At 43.8% G+C, this 14,472-nt stretch overlaps 4 protein-coding genes across 5 annotated transcripts; 2 read left to right on the forward strand and 2 right to left on the reverse strand.

Moving 5' to 3' along the window:
* The first annotated feature begins 30 nt into the window (after positions 1-30).
* Positions 31-4,686, forward strand: LOC117563951 (structural maintenance of chromosomes protein 4). Of its 2 annotated transcripts, none has more exons than XM_052002890.1 (5): positions 31-1,433; positions 1,484-2,108; positions 2,166-2,476; positions 2,533-4,213; positions 4,271-4,686. In XM_052002890.1, exons 1-5 carry the CDS (start codon positions 319-321, stop codon positions 4,682-4,684), a joined length of 4,146 nt encoding a protein of 1,381 aa, XP_051858850.1. In that variant the 5' UTR covers positions 31-318; the 3' UTR covers positions 4,685-4,686. The 2 variants fall into 2 exon arrangements, with proteins under 2 accessions (XP_051858850.1, XP_034098415.1); XM_034242524.2 differs by having other exon boundaries at positions 4,283-4,686.
* Positions 4,687-4,702: 16 nt separating this feature from the next.
* LOC117563952 (cytosolic Fe-S cluster assembly factor NUBP1 homolog) lies at positions 4,703-5,807 on the reverse strand. The gene has a single exon (XM_034242525.2). The coding sequence runs from the start codon at positions 5,702-5,704 to the stop codon at positions 4,772-4,774; it is 933 nt and encodes a 310-aa protein (XP_034098416.1). The 5' UTR covers positions 5,705-5,807; the 3' UTR covers positions 4,703-4,771.
* A 466-nt stretch (positions 5,808-6,273) lies between these two features.
* Positions 6,274-7,202, reverse strand: LOC117564003 (probable proteasome subunit beta type-2). The gene is made up of 3 exons (XM_034242593.2): positions 7,023-7,202; positions 6,726-6,951; positions 6,274-6,667 (listed from the first exon to the last, which is right to left on the reverse strand). The coding sequence occupies exons 1-3, from the start codon at positions 7,111-7,113 to the stop codon at positions 6,364-6,366; spliced, it is 621 nt and encodes a 206-aa protein (XP_034098484.1). The 5' UTR covers positions 7,114-7,202; the 3' UTR covers positions 6,274-6,363.
* Positions 7,203-7,719: 517 nt separating this feature from the next.
* Positions 7,720-10,567, forward strand: LOC117564002 (serine/threonine-protein phosphatase PP2A). The gene is made up of 4 exons (XM_034242592.2): positions 7,720-8,068; positions 9,410-9,973; positions 10,036-10,226; positions 10,335-10,567. Exons 1-4 carry the CDS (start codon positions 7,967-7,969, stop codon positions 10,405-10,407), a joined length of 930 nt encoding a protein of 309 aa, XP_034098483.1. The 5' UTR covers positions 7,720-7,966; the 3' UTR covers positions 10,408-10,567.
* The last annotated feature ends 3,905 nt before the right edge of the window (positions 10,568-14,472 follow it).

Raw genomic sequence — 14,472 nt, forward strand, 5'->3', positions numbered from 1 at the left:
TTACCAGCAAACAACAAATAATATGTTTAGTATTATTTTTTGACGCGAAGGCAACCAGTTGAATTACTTCAATGCTCTGCTGTATATTTGAATTTAGCTTTTAAATTTGAGACCTGCAACGGTATTTCATAAAGTGGCGCTGCCAACTTGTTGAAAACTAGGTGAGTTTTAGTACCAACGCGCGTCGCCAGTGGCGCGTACCAGCGCATGCAACCGTGCACAAGCGTCATATTTTATTTTAGCGCCAGGAAACCAAGAGCTGTTTTAAGGATTTTAAATATACACTTGTGAAATAGCAGTTTCCATCTTGTTGTGGAGATGCGCCCCAGTCTGGGAACACCACAATCGCGTGGCGGTGCACGCAAAGTGCCCGGCGGTCAAATGACACAACTCCAGATGCAAAAGGCTCAACAAGAGGCCGCCGACGCCGCCGCCTTGGATGCCTTGGACGAGGCTCTGATTTTCGACGATGAAGAAGGCGGCACTCGCATTGGCGACATCTACATACCGCCCCCCGTGCCGCCGCACTGCTCCATGGAGAGCGTTGGTCCGCGTCTGATTATCAAACGTATAGTCAACTACAATTTCAAGAGCTATGCTGGCGAAGTGGATTTAGGTCCATTTCATCACTCGTTCACCGCCATCATTGGTCCCAATGGCAGCGGCAAGAGCAATGTCATCGACTCCATGATGTTCGTCTTTGGCTGTCGTGCGAATCGCATTCGTTGCAAGAAACTCTCGACGCTCATTCACAACTCCAAGAATCATCCCAATCTCAACAGCTGCTCGGTTGCTGTACACTTTGAGCTAGTCGAGGACAAGTCTGATGGCTCCGCCGTAGTTGTGCCCAACTCGCAGTTCATTGTGCAGCGCACAGCGATGTCGGATAACTCTTCATACTATCAGATTGACAAACAGCGGGCACAACTGAAAGATGTGGCCAAGTTGCTGAAGAAGCATCACATCGACCTCGAACACAATCGTTTCCTTATACTCCAAGGCGAGGTGGAGTCCATTGCCATGATGAAGCCCAAAGGACTGACTGAAAACGAAACTGGGATGCTCGAGTATCTGGAGGACATCATTGGCACACAACGCTACATTCGTCCGCTGCAGCAGATCAATCAGCGTGTGGATCAGTTGACCGATGATCGTACTGAGAAGCACAATCGTTGCAAGCTCGCCGAGCGGGAGATGAAGGATCTAGAGCAACCGTACAACGAAGCCGTAGAGTATTTGCGCAAGGAGAACGATTTGACGCGCACCAAGAACTGGGTGACCCAGAAGTACATTAGCATTAAGAAACAGAAGCTGGAGCAGTACACCAAGGAGCACGAGACCTGCTCCGAGGAGCTAAAAACGCACGATGAAGGCACCGAGGCTCTCAAAAAGGAACGTGGCGAGAAAGAGTTGATAATACGCAAGGAGATTGAGTAAGTAAGCAATAGATTATCCTTATGCTCTGGCTAACAATTTGTTTCAGAGCTTATGAAGCACTCGTGAAACAGCGTGAAGATATCAAGAAGCAACTGGTGGCCTCGGAGCGCAGCTACACCGAAGTCCAGAGCGCCATGGAGAATACGAACAAGCAGCGCAAAAAGGATAAAACACAAATCGAGAAGAATCAACAGGAGCTCGACGAGCTGCACAAATTGCCAGAGAAGAATCAGCAGGAGATCAAAGACTCGGAACGTAAAATGGAACGTTTGGATCAGGAGAAACAGAAGGTCAGCGAGCAGTTGGAGCAGAAGTTGGCCGAACTCAAAGAGCTCTCAGAGCCTTTAACAGAGCAGCGTCTGAAGTACAGCGATGAGCTGATTGGCCTTAAGGAGGCGGTCAATGTGGCCAAGGAGAAGTTGACGCTGCATGAATCGCAGCTTAAGATACTCAAGCAGGTGGAGACGACAGAGGCGCGTAAATTTGAGACTCTTAAGAGCTCATTTGAGGAATCTGAGAGAAATCTTGCGGATATGCGCGGCAAATTAGAAGAATTGCAAGTCAATATGCCGGAGATACAGCAGGAGATGGCGACTAAGGCGGGTGAGATCGATAAGCTCTGCAAAGAGGAGCGCAACATGGCGCTGCAATGCCGCAAACTACGTGATGAGGTAATCAACTTAACCCCCTAAAGAAACACATGTATTTATACTTAATTTCTGTGGTAGATCAATGAACGCTCCTCCAACATGCAAGCACAACGCTCCAATGATGCTGTGCTCAATTTTCTGATGCGTATGAAAGCAGAGGGCAAAATACCGGGTATCCTGGGACGCCTGGGTGACTTGGGTGGCATTGATGCTAAGTATGACATTGCCATTTCGACGGCATGTGGTCGTCTTGACAACATTGTGACCGACAACTACGATACGGCAACAGCAGCCATCAAAGCGCTGAAGCAGTACAATGTGGGACGCGCCAACTTTATACCTTTGAATCGCATGGAGCACTGGCGCAACAAGGCGTATCCCATACAAACGTAAGCAAGGATTACTTTTAAAAGTAATCAATTAATCAATTATGGTTCTCTTGCAGTCCGGGCAACGTGCCGCGTCTTTATGACTTGGTCCGCGTGGAGGATGAGCGCGTGAAGACCGCTTTCTATATGGCCTTACGCAACACGCTGGTTGCCGACGATCTGGAGCAGGGCACTCGTATTGCCTATGGCCGAGAACGTTTTCGTGTCGTGACGCTGCGTGGCGAAATCATTGAACAGACGGGCACAATGTCGGGCGGTGGCAATCGTCCGATACGCGGCAAAATGGGCACCGAAGTGCGCACCAAGACAGCTCAATCAGCAGACAATTCGCATTGCTCGCAAAAGGATCTGGAGGATATGCAACAGCAGGCGGAGGATCTGCAGTCGCGCATCAACTATTGCCAGGAGCAGCAGGGACGCTTAGAGCGTGAGCAGCAAATGCTGCAAAAGAATCTGGAACGTGGCGAGTCGGAACAAAAGCGTCTTGCTGTGAGCATCAAATCGCTAGAACAACAAATGGCCAGCAACGTAAAGCAAGTGGAGGCGCAGCGCAAGAAGATGCTGGCCACCACAACCGATGAAGCCGCTGTCAAGGAACACCAGTCCCACATTGAAGAGGCGAAGCAAGAGCTGACTGAATCCGAGAAGAAGGAGAAGGCGATGAGTGACAAGATTAAGAAAGTACAGGACGAATACGATGCGTTGCGTTCGGATAATGTGAAACCACTGGAGGCACAGCTCAAGAAGACAAAGAATCAGTATGAGAAGCTGGCAGCCAACATACGTACGCTAACTGTAGCCTTGACCACGGCTGAGCGGAGCATCGAGCGGCTGGAAAAGAACAATGGCAATCTGCAGGAGAATATCAAACAGGCCGAGGATAAGTTGCGTTCACTGAGCGAGGCGCGTACACAATGCCAGGAGCGCAAGGAGGAACTCGAGAAGCAGGTGACCGAAGCCGAGGAAGCTATTGGCAGTGCCAAGTCTCAATCGTCGGACATTAAAAAGGAGATTGATCAGTTGAACAAGCAGGAGAATCAACGCAACATGGAGCGCATCGAATTGGATACCAAAATGCAGGCAGCCGCAGCTAAAATGAACGAGGTCAAGTCCGATATACCGCGTTGGCAGCAGCAGCTTAAACCTCTCAAGCTCAACGAGATTCCAGGCGACACAGAACCGCCGGCACCGCTTAAAACACTGAGCGAGGAGGAGTTGGAGGCGGAGAGCTTGGAGGATATGCAGTATAAGCAAACTCTGCTCGAGGAGCAGCTGAAGAAGAAACCGAATTTGGGCTTTATCAAGGAGTTCACGGACAAGCGTCTGGTGTACTTGGATCGCGTGCGTGTCCTCGAGGACATCACATCGAAGCGTAACGAGATGCGTGACAAATATGAAGAGGTGCGCAAACGTCGCTACACTGAATTCATGGAGGGATTCAACATCATCACACGCAAACTGAAGGAAATGTATCGCATGATTACATTGGGCGGCGATGCGGATCTTGAGCTTGTGGACTCTATGGATCCCTTCACCGAGGGCGTGCAGTTCACAGTGCGTCCGCCGAAGAAGAGCTGGAAATACATCTCGAATTTGTCGGGCGGCGAGAAGACGCTTTCGTCGCTGGCTTTGGTCTTTGCCTTGCATTATTACAAGCCATCGCCTTTGTACTTTATGGATGAGATTGATGCGGCGCTGGACTTTAAGAACGTATCCATTGTCGGCCATTACATCAAGGTTAGAAACTTTATTCTCTTAAATTAATATAAACTAAAACATGCTTTAACCTTTGAGATGTCTTTGCAGGAACGCACAAAGAACGCTCAGTTTATTATTGTGTCGCTGCGCGTCAACATGTTTGAGTTATCCAACTATTTGGTGGGCATCTACAAGGTGGATGACTGCACGGATTCGGTTACCCTGAAGAATCGTCCACCCAAACCGCTGCCGCCAGCATCGCAGATGCTGTCTTCACAGCGTGAAGACACTATGCGCATTACCATCAACGGAGGAGAGAATCAAACGCAACAAGTGCGGCAGGAATTGCTCACAGAGATCTCGAGACTGTGCGGCAGAGAGACAACATTCGCCCCGCCACTCGAGAGCACGGTGTTCTCTCAAATTTTAAATGCAGCCGGCAACGATGCAACCAACAGAGCCAGCTTGCAGAGTCCGCCTCGCTCGCCAGCTATGAATGTCTCGTCTTAAAGCGACCCTCGATCATCATTAAAATACAAATTTACTTTTAATAGTACAAAATCATCCCATAATAAACGTTAACAATAATAATAAAACCTAAAAGCTAGACATGATTTTACTGCAAATGTTTGCCAATGCCTCCGTCGTCTCATTACGCATGGCCGTGATATCCTCGCCTGCGTCGCAAGCTCGCGTCACCATTGGATCTAGAGGCAATGAGCCCAGAAGTGGCACCTCCATCTCAGCGCACATCGCTGCAGCGCCTCCAGTTTTAGCCGGAAAGATGTCGGAGCTGTTGCCACAGTGGCCACAGCGAAAGCTAGCCATATTCTCGACCACACCCAGAATGGGAATACGTTGCTTCTTGCAGAAATTTATCTCTTTGCGCACATCCAACAATGCAACCTCTTGTGGCGTCGTTACAATGATGGCACTCAGCGATTCCGGAGCATCATCGTCTCGTAGATAGCTGACCACGGACAAATGCTCATCCGATGTACCTGGGGGAGTGTCCAGCAGCAGCAGATCCAAGTTACCCCAGTCCACCTCACTCAGGAATTGACGAATCATGCCATTCTTTTTGGGACCACGCCAAATGATGGCATCGTCCACAGAGCCAAGCAGAAAACCAATGGACATAAGGCAGACGTTGTCATCGATGCCCACCGGCGACCAACCGGAGCCCGACTGATGTACATTTTCGCCTAGTGCGCCTAGCAGACGTGGTTGCGATGGTCCACAAATATCAATGTCCAGCACACCGAAATTGTTGTCTGGACAACTACGGGCCAGGTAGCGTGTCAACAGCGTGGTCACTGTGCTCTTGCCTACACCTCCCTTGCCGGACAGTATGAGCAGCTTGTGCTTTACATCCTTCATGGCGGCTGCAACCAAAGCTTTGCCTGGATCCTCTAGTTTCTTGTTTGGATCACTGCATATACTCTGGTTGGGGCAGCCAGCGCAGGCGCTGACCCGACCGGCCTGTTCGCTCTCCACACCGGGACAGTGCTCTGGTGGTGGCGCTTCCATGTTTATTTTGTGTATTTTAAATTCACGTTGTGAAATCCAAAACAATAAGTGCAAATCAACAATTGCGCTGATAAGACGTCCGATATGCGTCAGAGTATTTAGTGAATGGCACTCGACTGGCATTCGGAGACATTGATCGATTATCTATCGCAAATATCGATTATGAAAATCATTTCAATTCAATTCCTTTAATGAACGTATTTGCAAAAATTTGTATGTGGCTCTACATTTATTACAAATAATAAAAAAAATTCGGGAGCGTCACATTTTGTAAAAAAAAAATATTTAACTGTTTAAAATTACGCGCATTTTCATAACCGTGTTCAATATATTCCAATCCAAAATGTGCCTAGGCGTTAAAATGTATTTTTTCAAAATTATGCTTACGGTCACATGCAAGACAAGTTTATTGCTAATATAAAATTCCTCATTAGGTTTAACAACTTATTCAATATTCTTCGCATTTGGCCTTAGAAACCTTATAATAGTCGATTGTTACTGCAATAATAGTTCTGGCCAAAATTAGTATTTTAAATACACCAGCATAATTTGAAATAATTATTTCAATATTTTGTTATACCAAAAATCCATATATTTAGTTTTATTTCATCGCAATGCTGCATTTAAAATGCTATAAAATTAGATCAATGGTTAAACTCTTAACTAGCGGCATTATAATCAGCCAAACTCTTGGCGCTGATTGGATCCAATTGGCGCACGCCGGAGCTATCGACGACCGCAACACTGAAGTTCTTCAAGTTTACAATCAAACGCTTCTGAATTTCCAAAACACACTTCTTCAGCACATCATATGCCTCCTCCTGTGAGATGTTAGGATGCCAATAGCGATCGAATATGCTGGAGCAGAACATGCTGCCGTAGCCATGACCGGCATAATTTAGGGACTGAGCAGACGCCAGATAATCAATGAAAGTCAGCTCGGGGCCTTCGACAGGGTCGTAACTAGAAGTGTATAAATCAAAACACTTGTATATTGCGAATTGTGGTTATAATTACTTACCCAGCGACAAACATAAACACTTGGTATCTTGTGCGACTGCGAAGACTTTCGGCCAAATTCTTGCGCGTAAAATGTGCCGCAGAACGAGGACTTAGGTCGTAACCATTGCGCATCTTGTACAGTGCAATGTTCTTGGCAATGAACTCGGTAAATTGTTCAGTGTCGCCAGATTCGCCAACTGTTGAAATCAACAAGTTATCCGCAACCTTATGGATCTTGTTCTCATCTAAAACAGTTAGAGGAAAAATGCTAAGTTACTTTGTTGAACCCGGTCTAAGTCAGATTCCACACATTTACCTTCTTTCATCACTATTACAGAATTTGCGTGAGTTGTGTCTGCTGCTAGCATAACAAAATCAGGTCCCTTAATACCAAGAAGAGTTTCCATTTTCAAACAGTGTTATTTATTTTACTTTTGCTGGTTGTTAGGATGACTTGATTAAATTTCTAGCTGTAGCTGTCTCACGGCTTACTGTGGCGGTCGGGCGATAGATTTTTGATAGCTTTTCGATTTTGCCTCAATTCAACCATGGGTAATATTGATAGTTGTTTAACGATGTATTGGGTAGGGTTGCCCCAATAAAAATATTGCCGCTATTTAAATATGCCTGCTCATTATGCTATTACAAATATTAACGCGATTATTTATTATTCATATTTTATATAATCAATACTGATTTGCTTAGGGAAAGAAACGGTGTGACCATTTCATGTTATTTCTATATTCGCGGAATGAAGTTAAGTGGCTTATTTTACAAATAGGAGGTTATTCCCTCCCATGATTAAAATTATTGTCTAAGGTGACTCAAATTAAAAACAAACAACACAAAATAAAAAGGCTTTGTATTTTGGAAAAATTCCTATTAGTAATAAAATGTGACCGGCCCAGTTATTTCGTATTTCTGCGGATATATATATTTCTGTAGTATATATCGTGTATTTTTTTATGTAGTGGTATATTTTAAAAATCGACTTACGGTCACACTGTACCCATCTCTACATTTTAGTCTTTCCTTCGTATTTTACTTCGTGTCGTCGTCGCTTTTGTGAACAAAAAAATACGAGAAAAGTTGTAAAAGCAACGAGATTTTGCTTCAGTATTTTGAGCAAAATTTCAAGAAAATAGTGCAACACATAGCTAGCAACTCACTGCAACTTATTTTTTTGTACCCCCGTCGTATACAAAAGCCGTCAAAATTGAGTCGACAAAGATTGACGAGACTTTTCCTTCCACAACTGCTATGGAGGATAAAGCAACAACAAAAGATCTAGATCAATGGATTGAGCAGTTGAACGAATGCAATCAATTGACAGAAACACAAGTTCGCACCCTCTGCGATAAGGTAAGGAGTCGCCAGCTTCGCCCTTATTCCCCATAAAATAAGATTTAAAAATAATTTCCATCATCATCGCGCTTGTGTGTGTCTCTCGGCTCTGCTTGGGCACTATAATTTTGCAAATGGTTGCGTGCTATATGCTCTCGCTCACTCTCATTAGGCCTCAGCTTTAGCTCATGAATCATGATGCGCTGCTTTTGCTTACTCGCAGTAGCGGCTATGGCGTCGCCATATTGGAATATTGGTAAATTCCAACAGCCAAGCGCCGCTATGCCCGCCGTCTGTGCAAGTGAGATGCCAATAAGCATTGCGTGAACGCGTGAATGAGACAACTACTGGATGCTTGCGCTCGATGCCTAGGCGAAAGATAATTTTCGTTTCGTTTTTTTGTGTGTAAATTTTATTTTCTATAGAGTTTTGTTTATTTATTGATAATGGCAAACGTGCATTGTCGTTCTCGTTGAAATCAAAATTGCAACAACCTTGCTATGTCTCGTCTGTCCCACCCTGCGTCATACGTCGTATTTTCTTTGCTAAGTAAATATTACTTAATGGTTTTGTGTGTTGGTGTGTGCTTAGAATATGTATCTATGTATGCACCGTGCCCAAATACACTTGTGCGTATGTGTTTGTGTGTGTATGTCGGAGAGGAGTGCATATGTATGTGTGTGCGTGTGTTTGTGTTTTTTCTTCTTTCCAACAATATTGAATTCAATTAAACAAATTAACGAAAAGCTCACGCGTATAGATATTTCACACCAAAGCGCATCGATATCAATTATTTTCAATTTGCTGATTTCGCCGTTATTGTCCGCTTTTTTGCTCATTGATTGCGGTGCCTATATAGAAGTGGGGTTATGTTTGCGTCACCCAAATATTTTGTTGTGCCCAATAAGTTCTATTCCGTCTGCCTTAATGAAACCCAAGGGTGACGGGAAACAAGGGAGAGAAATGTCTTCTTGATGCCAAAAACTATAGCTATATAGGATTGTCTGGCGGAAACGGCCGCAGACGCCATCGAGACAAGGTAAAAGTTGCAAAAAAAAAAAAATAAATTGGCTCATATAAATCGTTGTTGTCTTCAATCCGGACCCGGAAGTTTGTTTGTCCGCCTGTCATGTCGCCTTCATACAATTATGCTATAAATTGTGAATTAGTTTTCTAAATATGTATTTTGCAAAAACCAGAAAAAATCTCTCGTTTTAGTGCCGCCATCTATTGTGTTTTTTCTTTCTCGATACTTCGCTGCTTTAGGTTCGATAATTAGCATAATCGATTTATCGAGCAGAATTGTTTTGTTTACAAAATAAATTAATGCATATATTTCGTAAATTTTCTTCATTTTAGGCAAAGGAAATTCTCTCGAAGGAATCCAATGTGCAGGAGGTGAAATGCCCCGTCACAGTTTGCGGCGATGTGCACGGCCAGTTTCACGATTTGATGGAACTGTTCCGGATAGGCGGCAAGTCGCCCGATACAAATTATTTGTTCATGGGCGATTATGTTGATCGTGGCTACTATTCGGTGGAGACGGTCACGCTGCTAGTGTCGCTCAAAGTGCGCTATCGGGAGCGCATCACCATCCTGCGTGGCAATCACGAATCCCGTCAGATCACACAGGTCTATGGGTTCTATGATGAGTGCCTGCGAAAGTATGGCAACGCGAATGTGTGGAAGTATTTTACCGATTTGTTCGACTACTTGCCGTTAACGGCGCTGGTGGACGGCCAAATCTTTTGCCTACACGGAGGATTGAGTCCTTCGATTGATAGCTTGGATCATATACGTGCATTGGATCGCTTGCAGGAGGTGCCCCACGAGGGACCCATGTGCGATCTGCTGTGGTCCGATCCTGATGACAGGGGTGGCTGGGGCATTTCCCCACGCGGAGCTGGCTACACCTTTGGACAGGTAAGCTGTCATTTCGAATTTATAATGCCCAGTTCTAATATGTAATGTATTTTGTTTGACAGGATATATCAGAAACGTTTAACAACACAAACGGCTTGACTTTGGTCTCGCGTGCACATCAGCTGGTGATGGAAGGCTACAACTGGTGTCATGATCGCAATGTTGTCACAATATTCTCAGCGCCAAACTATTGCTACAGATGTGGTAATCAAGCGGCTCTCATGGAACTGGATGATTCACTTAAATTTTCATTGTAAGTATTCCATATGCAATGATTCACACTCATTGTATTTTATTGATAACACTACTAATCAATGCATTCTCTCTCTCTTGCACTTTTTGCTATCTGTGCCACTTGCAGCCTACAATTTGACCCAGCACCGCGACGCGGAGAGCCCCACGTAACGCGAAGAACACCAGATTATTTCCTTTAAGCTGTTTGCTCTCGGCACACGTGCAGCTTAAACATTTATACACACACATATTACATCGCATTATAACAACAACAGAAAAAATATAAACAAAACGCAAAACAGCAAAAAAATACATAAAAAAAAAAACAAAAAACAATAACCTGTAACAATTTCGATGCATTTTGTGTTGTACAATTGAGAAGCAGCTGCAGTTGCCACAAAGAAAAAAACAAAACTAAACAAAAAACAGAAACAGAAATATGAATGAAAAAAGATAACAAAATTCTTCTGCGCGAAAATTGTAAATGCATTGAATGTTGTTGAACGTGGGTCGAAAGACGCGCAACGGGGGGTGCCGAGTGTGAAGAGCAGAAGCGGGATTAGAAGGAGCAGCAGTAGCAGGCAGAAGCAGAAGAGCAGCAGCAGAGGGAGAAAGAGCGGGGCGGATAATACAATCCAATCAAACCTACCAACCAACCAACCAAGCAAGCAACAACAAAACACAACAACCAACAACAACTACAACTACTTAGCTAAATTTGTTAATTTATAAAATAACGAACTAAGCGTCGCGAGCAGCAAAAGCCAGAAATATGATGGATGGATATGGAAGGATGATGGAATAAATAGAATTGGAATGGAGTATAGAACGAAACACGGAACCCAACCGAATGAAGTCGAGTCCAGCAGCAGAGCCGAGCCAAGCCGGGATGTGGGTTGGGCACACGTTTTTTTGTCATTGACGTACAATGGACAGACAGAGGACTTTAGTAGGAGGACAAGAACATCAAAGCAAACATCGCGGGGGACAGAGCAGAACAGAAACAGAACGGAGAACAGAGAGAAGGAGATGATAGCGGGGACAGCTGGGCGGGTTCAGCGATTCAAATAAAATAAAAAAAATTATTAAGGAATACAAACAAAAAGAAATTTAATATTACTGATTACAATTAAAAAAAAGAAAAATTATTTAAAAAAAATTATACAAAAAAAAAGAGAACAAAACAAAAAAAAAGTAAATTCATTCAGAGAATGTTCCTGTCTTCACTTTTGCTTTCAAATCATCAAATTTCATATGAATGCTTTTTGCAAACGTAATTAAAAAAAAAAAACGATAAAAAGAAAACAACCATTTAATAAACCAAGTTCACATTTTTTAAATTTCGAGGTGAAAGTGAATACAGGCACAGACCTGATTATAAATTAAGTTCATATGTAACTTTAATAATAATAAAAAGGAAAAAAAAAACAAACACAAACAACGGTGAATGCGTGTAAACAGGAAGCTGCCAAATGACAAAAAGACAACGACAGCGACAGCAACAACAAACGATAAAAACTTGCAGACGAAGAGAACATGGCTTAAAGAGAGAGCGGCCCTTAAGAGAGCTTGCGATTGTTGCGCGCTCTCTGCGAAAGTGCTTCATATTAGATGTTGGCAATGCTGCGAGAGTTCAGAGAGCGCCTGAAGGGATTGCCAGTGAGTGGGCGAGCGTGAGAGCGCACACAGCTCAACCTGAAGAAGCTAAGGCGTCCTTAATTGAGACCTAGGACTTGCTCTAGCAGTAGAAGCCAAAAGTCAAAGCTGGCTAAAATAAATCTGAAATCTGAGTACAAGTATTTGTCAAAATTTTTGACACTTGAGCGCACACACACAGTTTGATACACCTAAGGACACACACACACATATGGGCACACACTTTTGAGGTATGTAGGTTGAAAATGTTTTTTTGTTGGGGAGCAAAATTCACATTTGAAAACATGTTGGGAGCCCTTTTCCCCCCGAAAAAACTTGAAAGCTACACCTACTGAGACTTGCCATCTATCATGGCCCCAAGCTTATGGACTCGGGGAGGTAATTGTCGCTGTCGGAGGGAGGTTGGGGGCTGCTGTGTTTTTGGGGGTACATGATTGAGGGGAGGGGGCAGGGAGGTATGTTGGGGAATCGTTGTCGTGTTGGCAGCGACGTCGTCGGCGACAGCAACTGCGATGCGATGTATGCGACATGGAAAATCCATTATCACGAAGTGAATTTTTACTGAAAAATTTACATACCCGCGAGCTCCCGCAACTGTTCCCCACCCCCTCGCCGCCCCCTCGACTCGGTTGCCTGCCGCCCGCATACATATAAATGTGAAAATAAATCCTGAGTGCGTGTTCGGATGTTCAGTGAAGGATGCTGAATAAATAGCAGCAGCAGTCACAACAATAATAATAACAACAAGATACGGGGCGAAAAAAAATTCAGAATTATTGGCTAGAAATAAGTAGAGCTCTATTTGATGGGCATTATTAAGTGCATATTCCAAGTTTGCTAGGTAGATTGTATTTAATTAAAGGCATAAATTCAAATGCTCCCTCCCTTCCATAGATGGGATGTGTTGGAGGAGCTGGGGGGAGCATAAAAAACAAAAAGTGAGAGACGACGATGTCGGTTCCGGAGCCGAAATATTAAAAATTTAAATGAACTGCTCACTTTTTACGATTTTGTCCTTAGTTTATGACTCTGGGATGTGGATGGATGTGATGGCATGGGATAGAGCTGAGCGAGGGGCGGGGCGGGGCGGAGCGGGGCGAGGCAACTGAGGGGGCAGTCATTGAGGCCTGCCTAAACAAACGTTTTGTATTTTTATCGTCTCGTTTTGCGGGGGTTTCGGGTTCCACACCGTATGATATGACAGCATTGGGGCAGGGATCGGGGGACAGCGCGGGGAAAGCAAGTAGTGCATGGGAGTGTGGGGAACGTATTTGGCCCGCCTGCAAGTATCTTTTACGATGCAAATTTGTTGCTATAAAATTGAAGAGTGTAGCCGCTGCTCTGCTCCTTGCCTAAATAAACTTTGCAGACTACAATGATGATGATGATGAGTTGCCTCGTCGCTTGTCTGCCAAACCAGAAGAGATTCAGCCTGATGATGATGCCTGCCTGGGAACACTGAACGCTGAACACTGAAAGCCAACGCCACGTGCCGCCTGTGCAAAAGGTTGAAAGGTCAGGCACGACACACAGCAAGCATCTTCCTTAGACGAATTGTGCTTTTTGGGTTTGGGTTTGGGTTTCGGTTTAAGCTTGGGCACAGAATTGGGTTTGAGCTGAGGACGGAGTACGGAGTATGGAGTTGGGCATGGATGCCAAATCAACAAAAATCGATTGACGCTAAATACCCAAGTTGCTCAGGAGTTAACTCAACTTGGCATCGTACAACGTGCATAAAGAAAGTTTTTTGGGCCTCTGCTTTTATTTATTTTTGTTTTTCTCCTCCTTCTCGTTCTCATTCTTTTTCTTCTACTTTATTTTTTATACTTATAAATCCCCAACGAATTGTGCACTGTCTCAGGGACTTTTTTTTTGTTGGCTCCTTCTACTCGTATCTTCGATATATTTAAATTCTTTTTCAGCCACATACCCTCCAGCTATGCTCTGCAAGCAGAGTAGCTAACGAGGCACATCAGCTGCCCGACTTTGTGTGTAACCACTGCGACGATGGCAGAGATTATTTGAACTCATTAAAACTCCTGTTAAATGTCTGAGGTATTTGGGAAGGTATTTTAATCAGGGCGCGAGATAGGAATGTCCCTTTAAAATTTTGGTCTGACGTTTATTTTTAAGAGAAGTTGACAAATTTAAATGAACACCACATGTCAATGTGATAAAAAGGAGTTACTTATTTTTGTTTGTAAAAGGGAAATATTAAAACTCTAGCCAATTATTAGAGAGTTAATTCTCAAAACAGTTGACATATTTAAAACGAAAACAATTTTCTAATTTTGGGGTTTGATTGCACAATATCTTGCCCATTATTTTACTACAGCAGATAAACCATTTTATCTTTTTGAGATACTGCAATGAATGTGCTAATTTGGATAGAATTGATAAGATTATGAGCAGCCGAAACCAATTGTAAGATAATATTATGTGGAGCTTTGAAGAAATTGCGAAATATCTTTAAGAATTTCCAACGCTTTGAGTTGACTTTTAAATGTATCATATTCATTTAGTTAATTCATTAGCTAACAACAAAGTTTGGCAACTTTAAGGCAACAATTTAAGTAGCTAATTCATTAATTAATTAGAGCTTATTAAGC

Source organism: Drosophila albomicans, chromosome 2L, assembly GCF_009650485.2.
Source record: "Drosophila albomicans strain 15112-1751.03 chromosome 2L, ASM965048v2, whole genome shotgun sequence".
Lineage (NCBI taxonomy): Eukaryota > Metazoa > Arthropoda > Insecta > Diptera > Drosophilidae > Drosophila > Drosophila albomicans.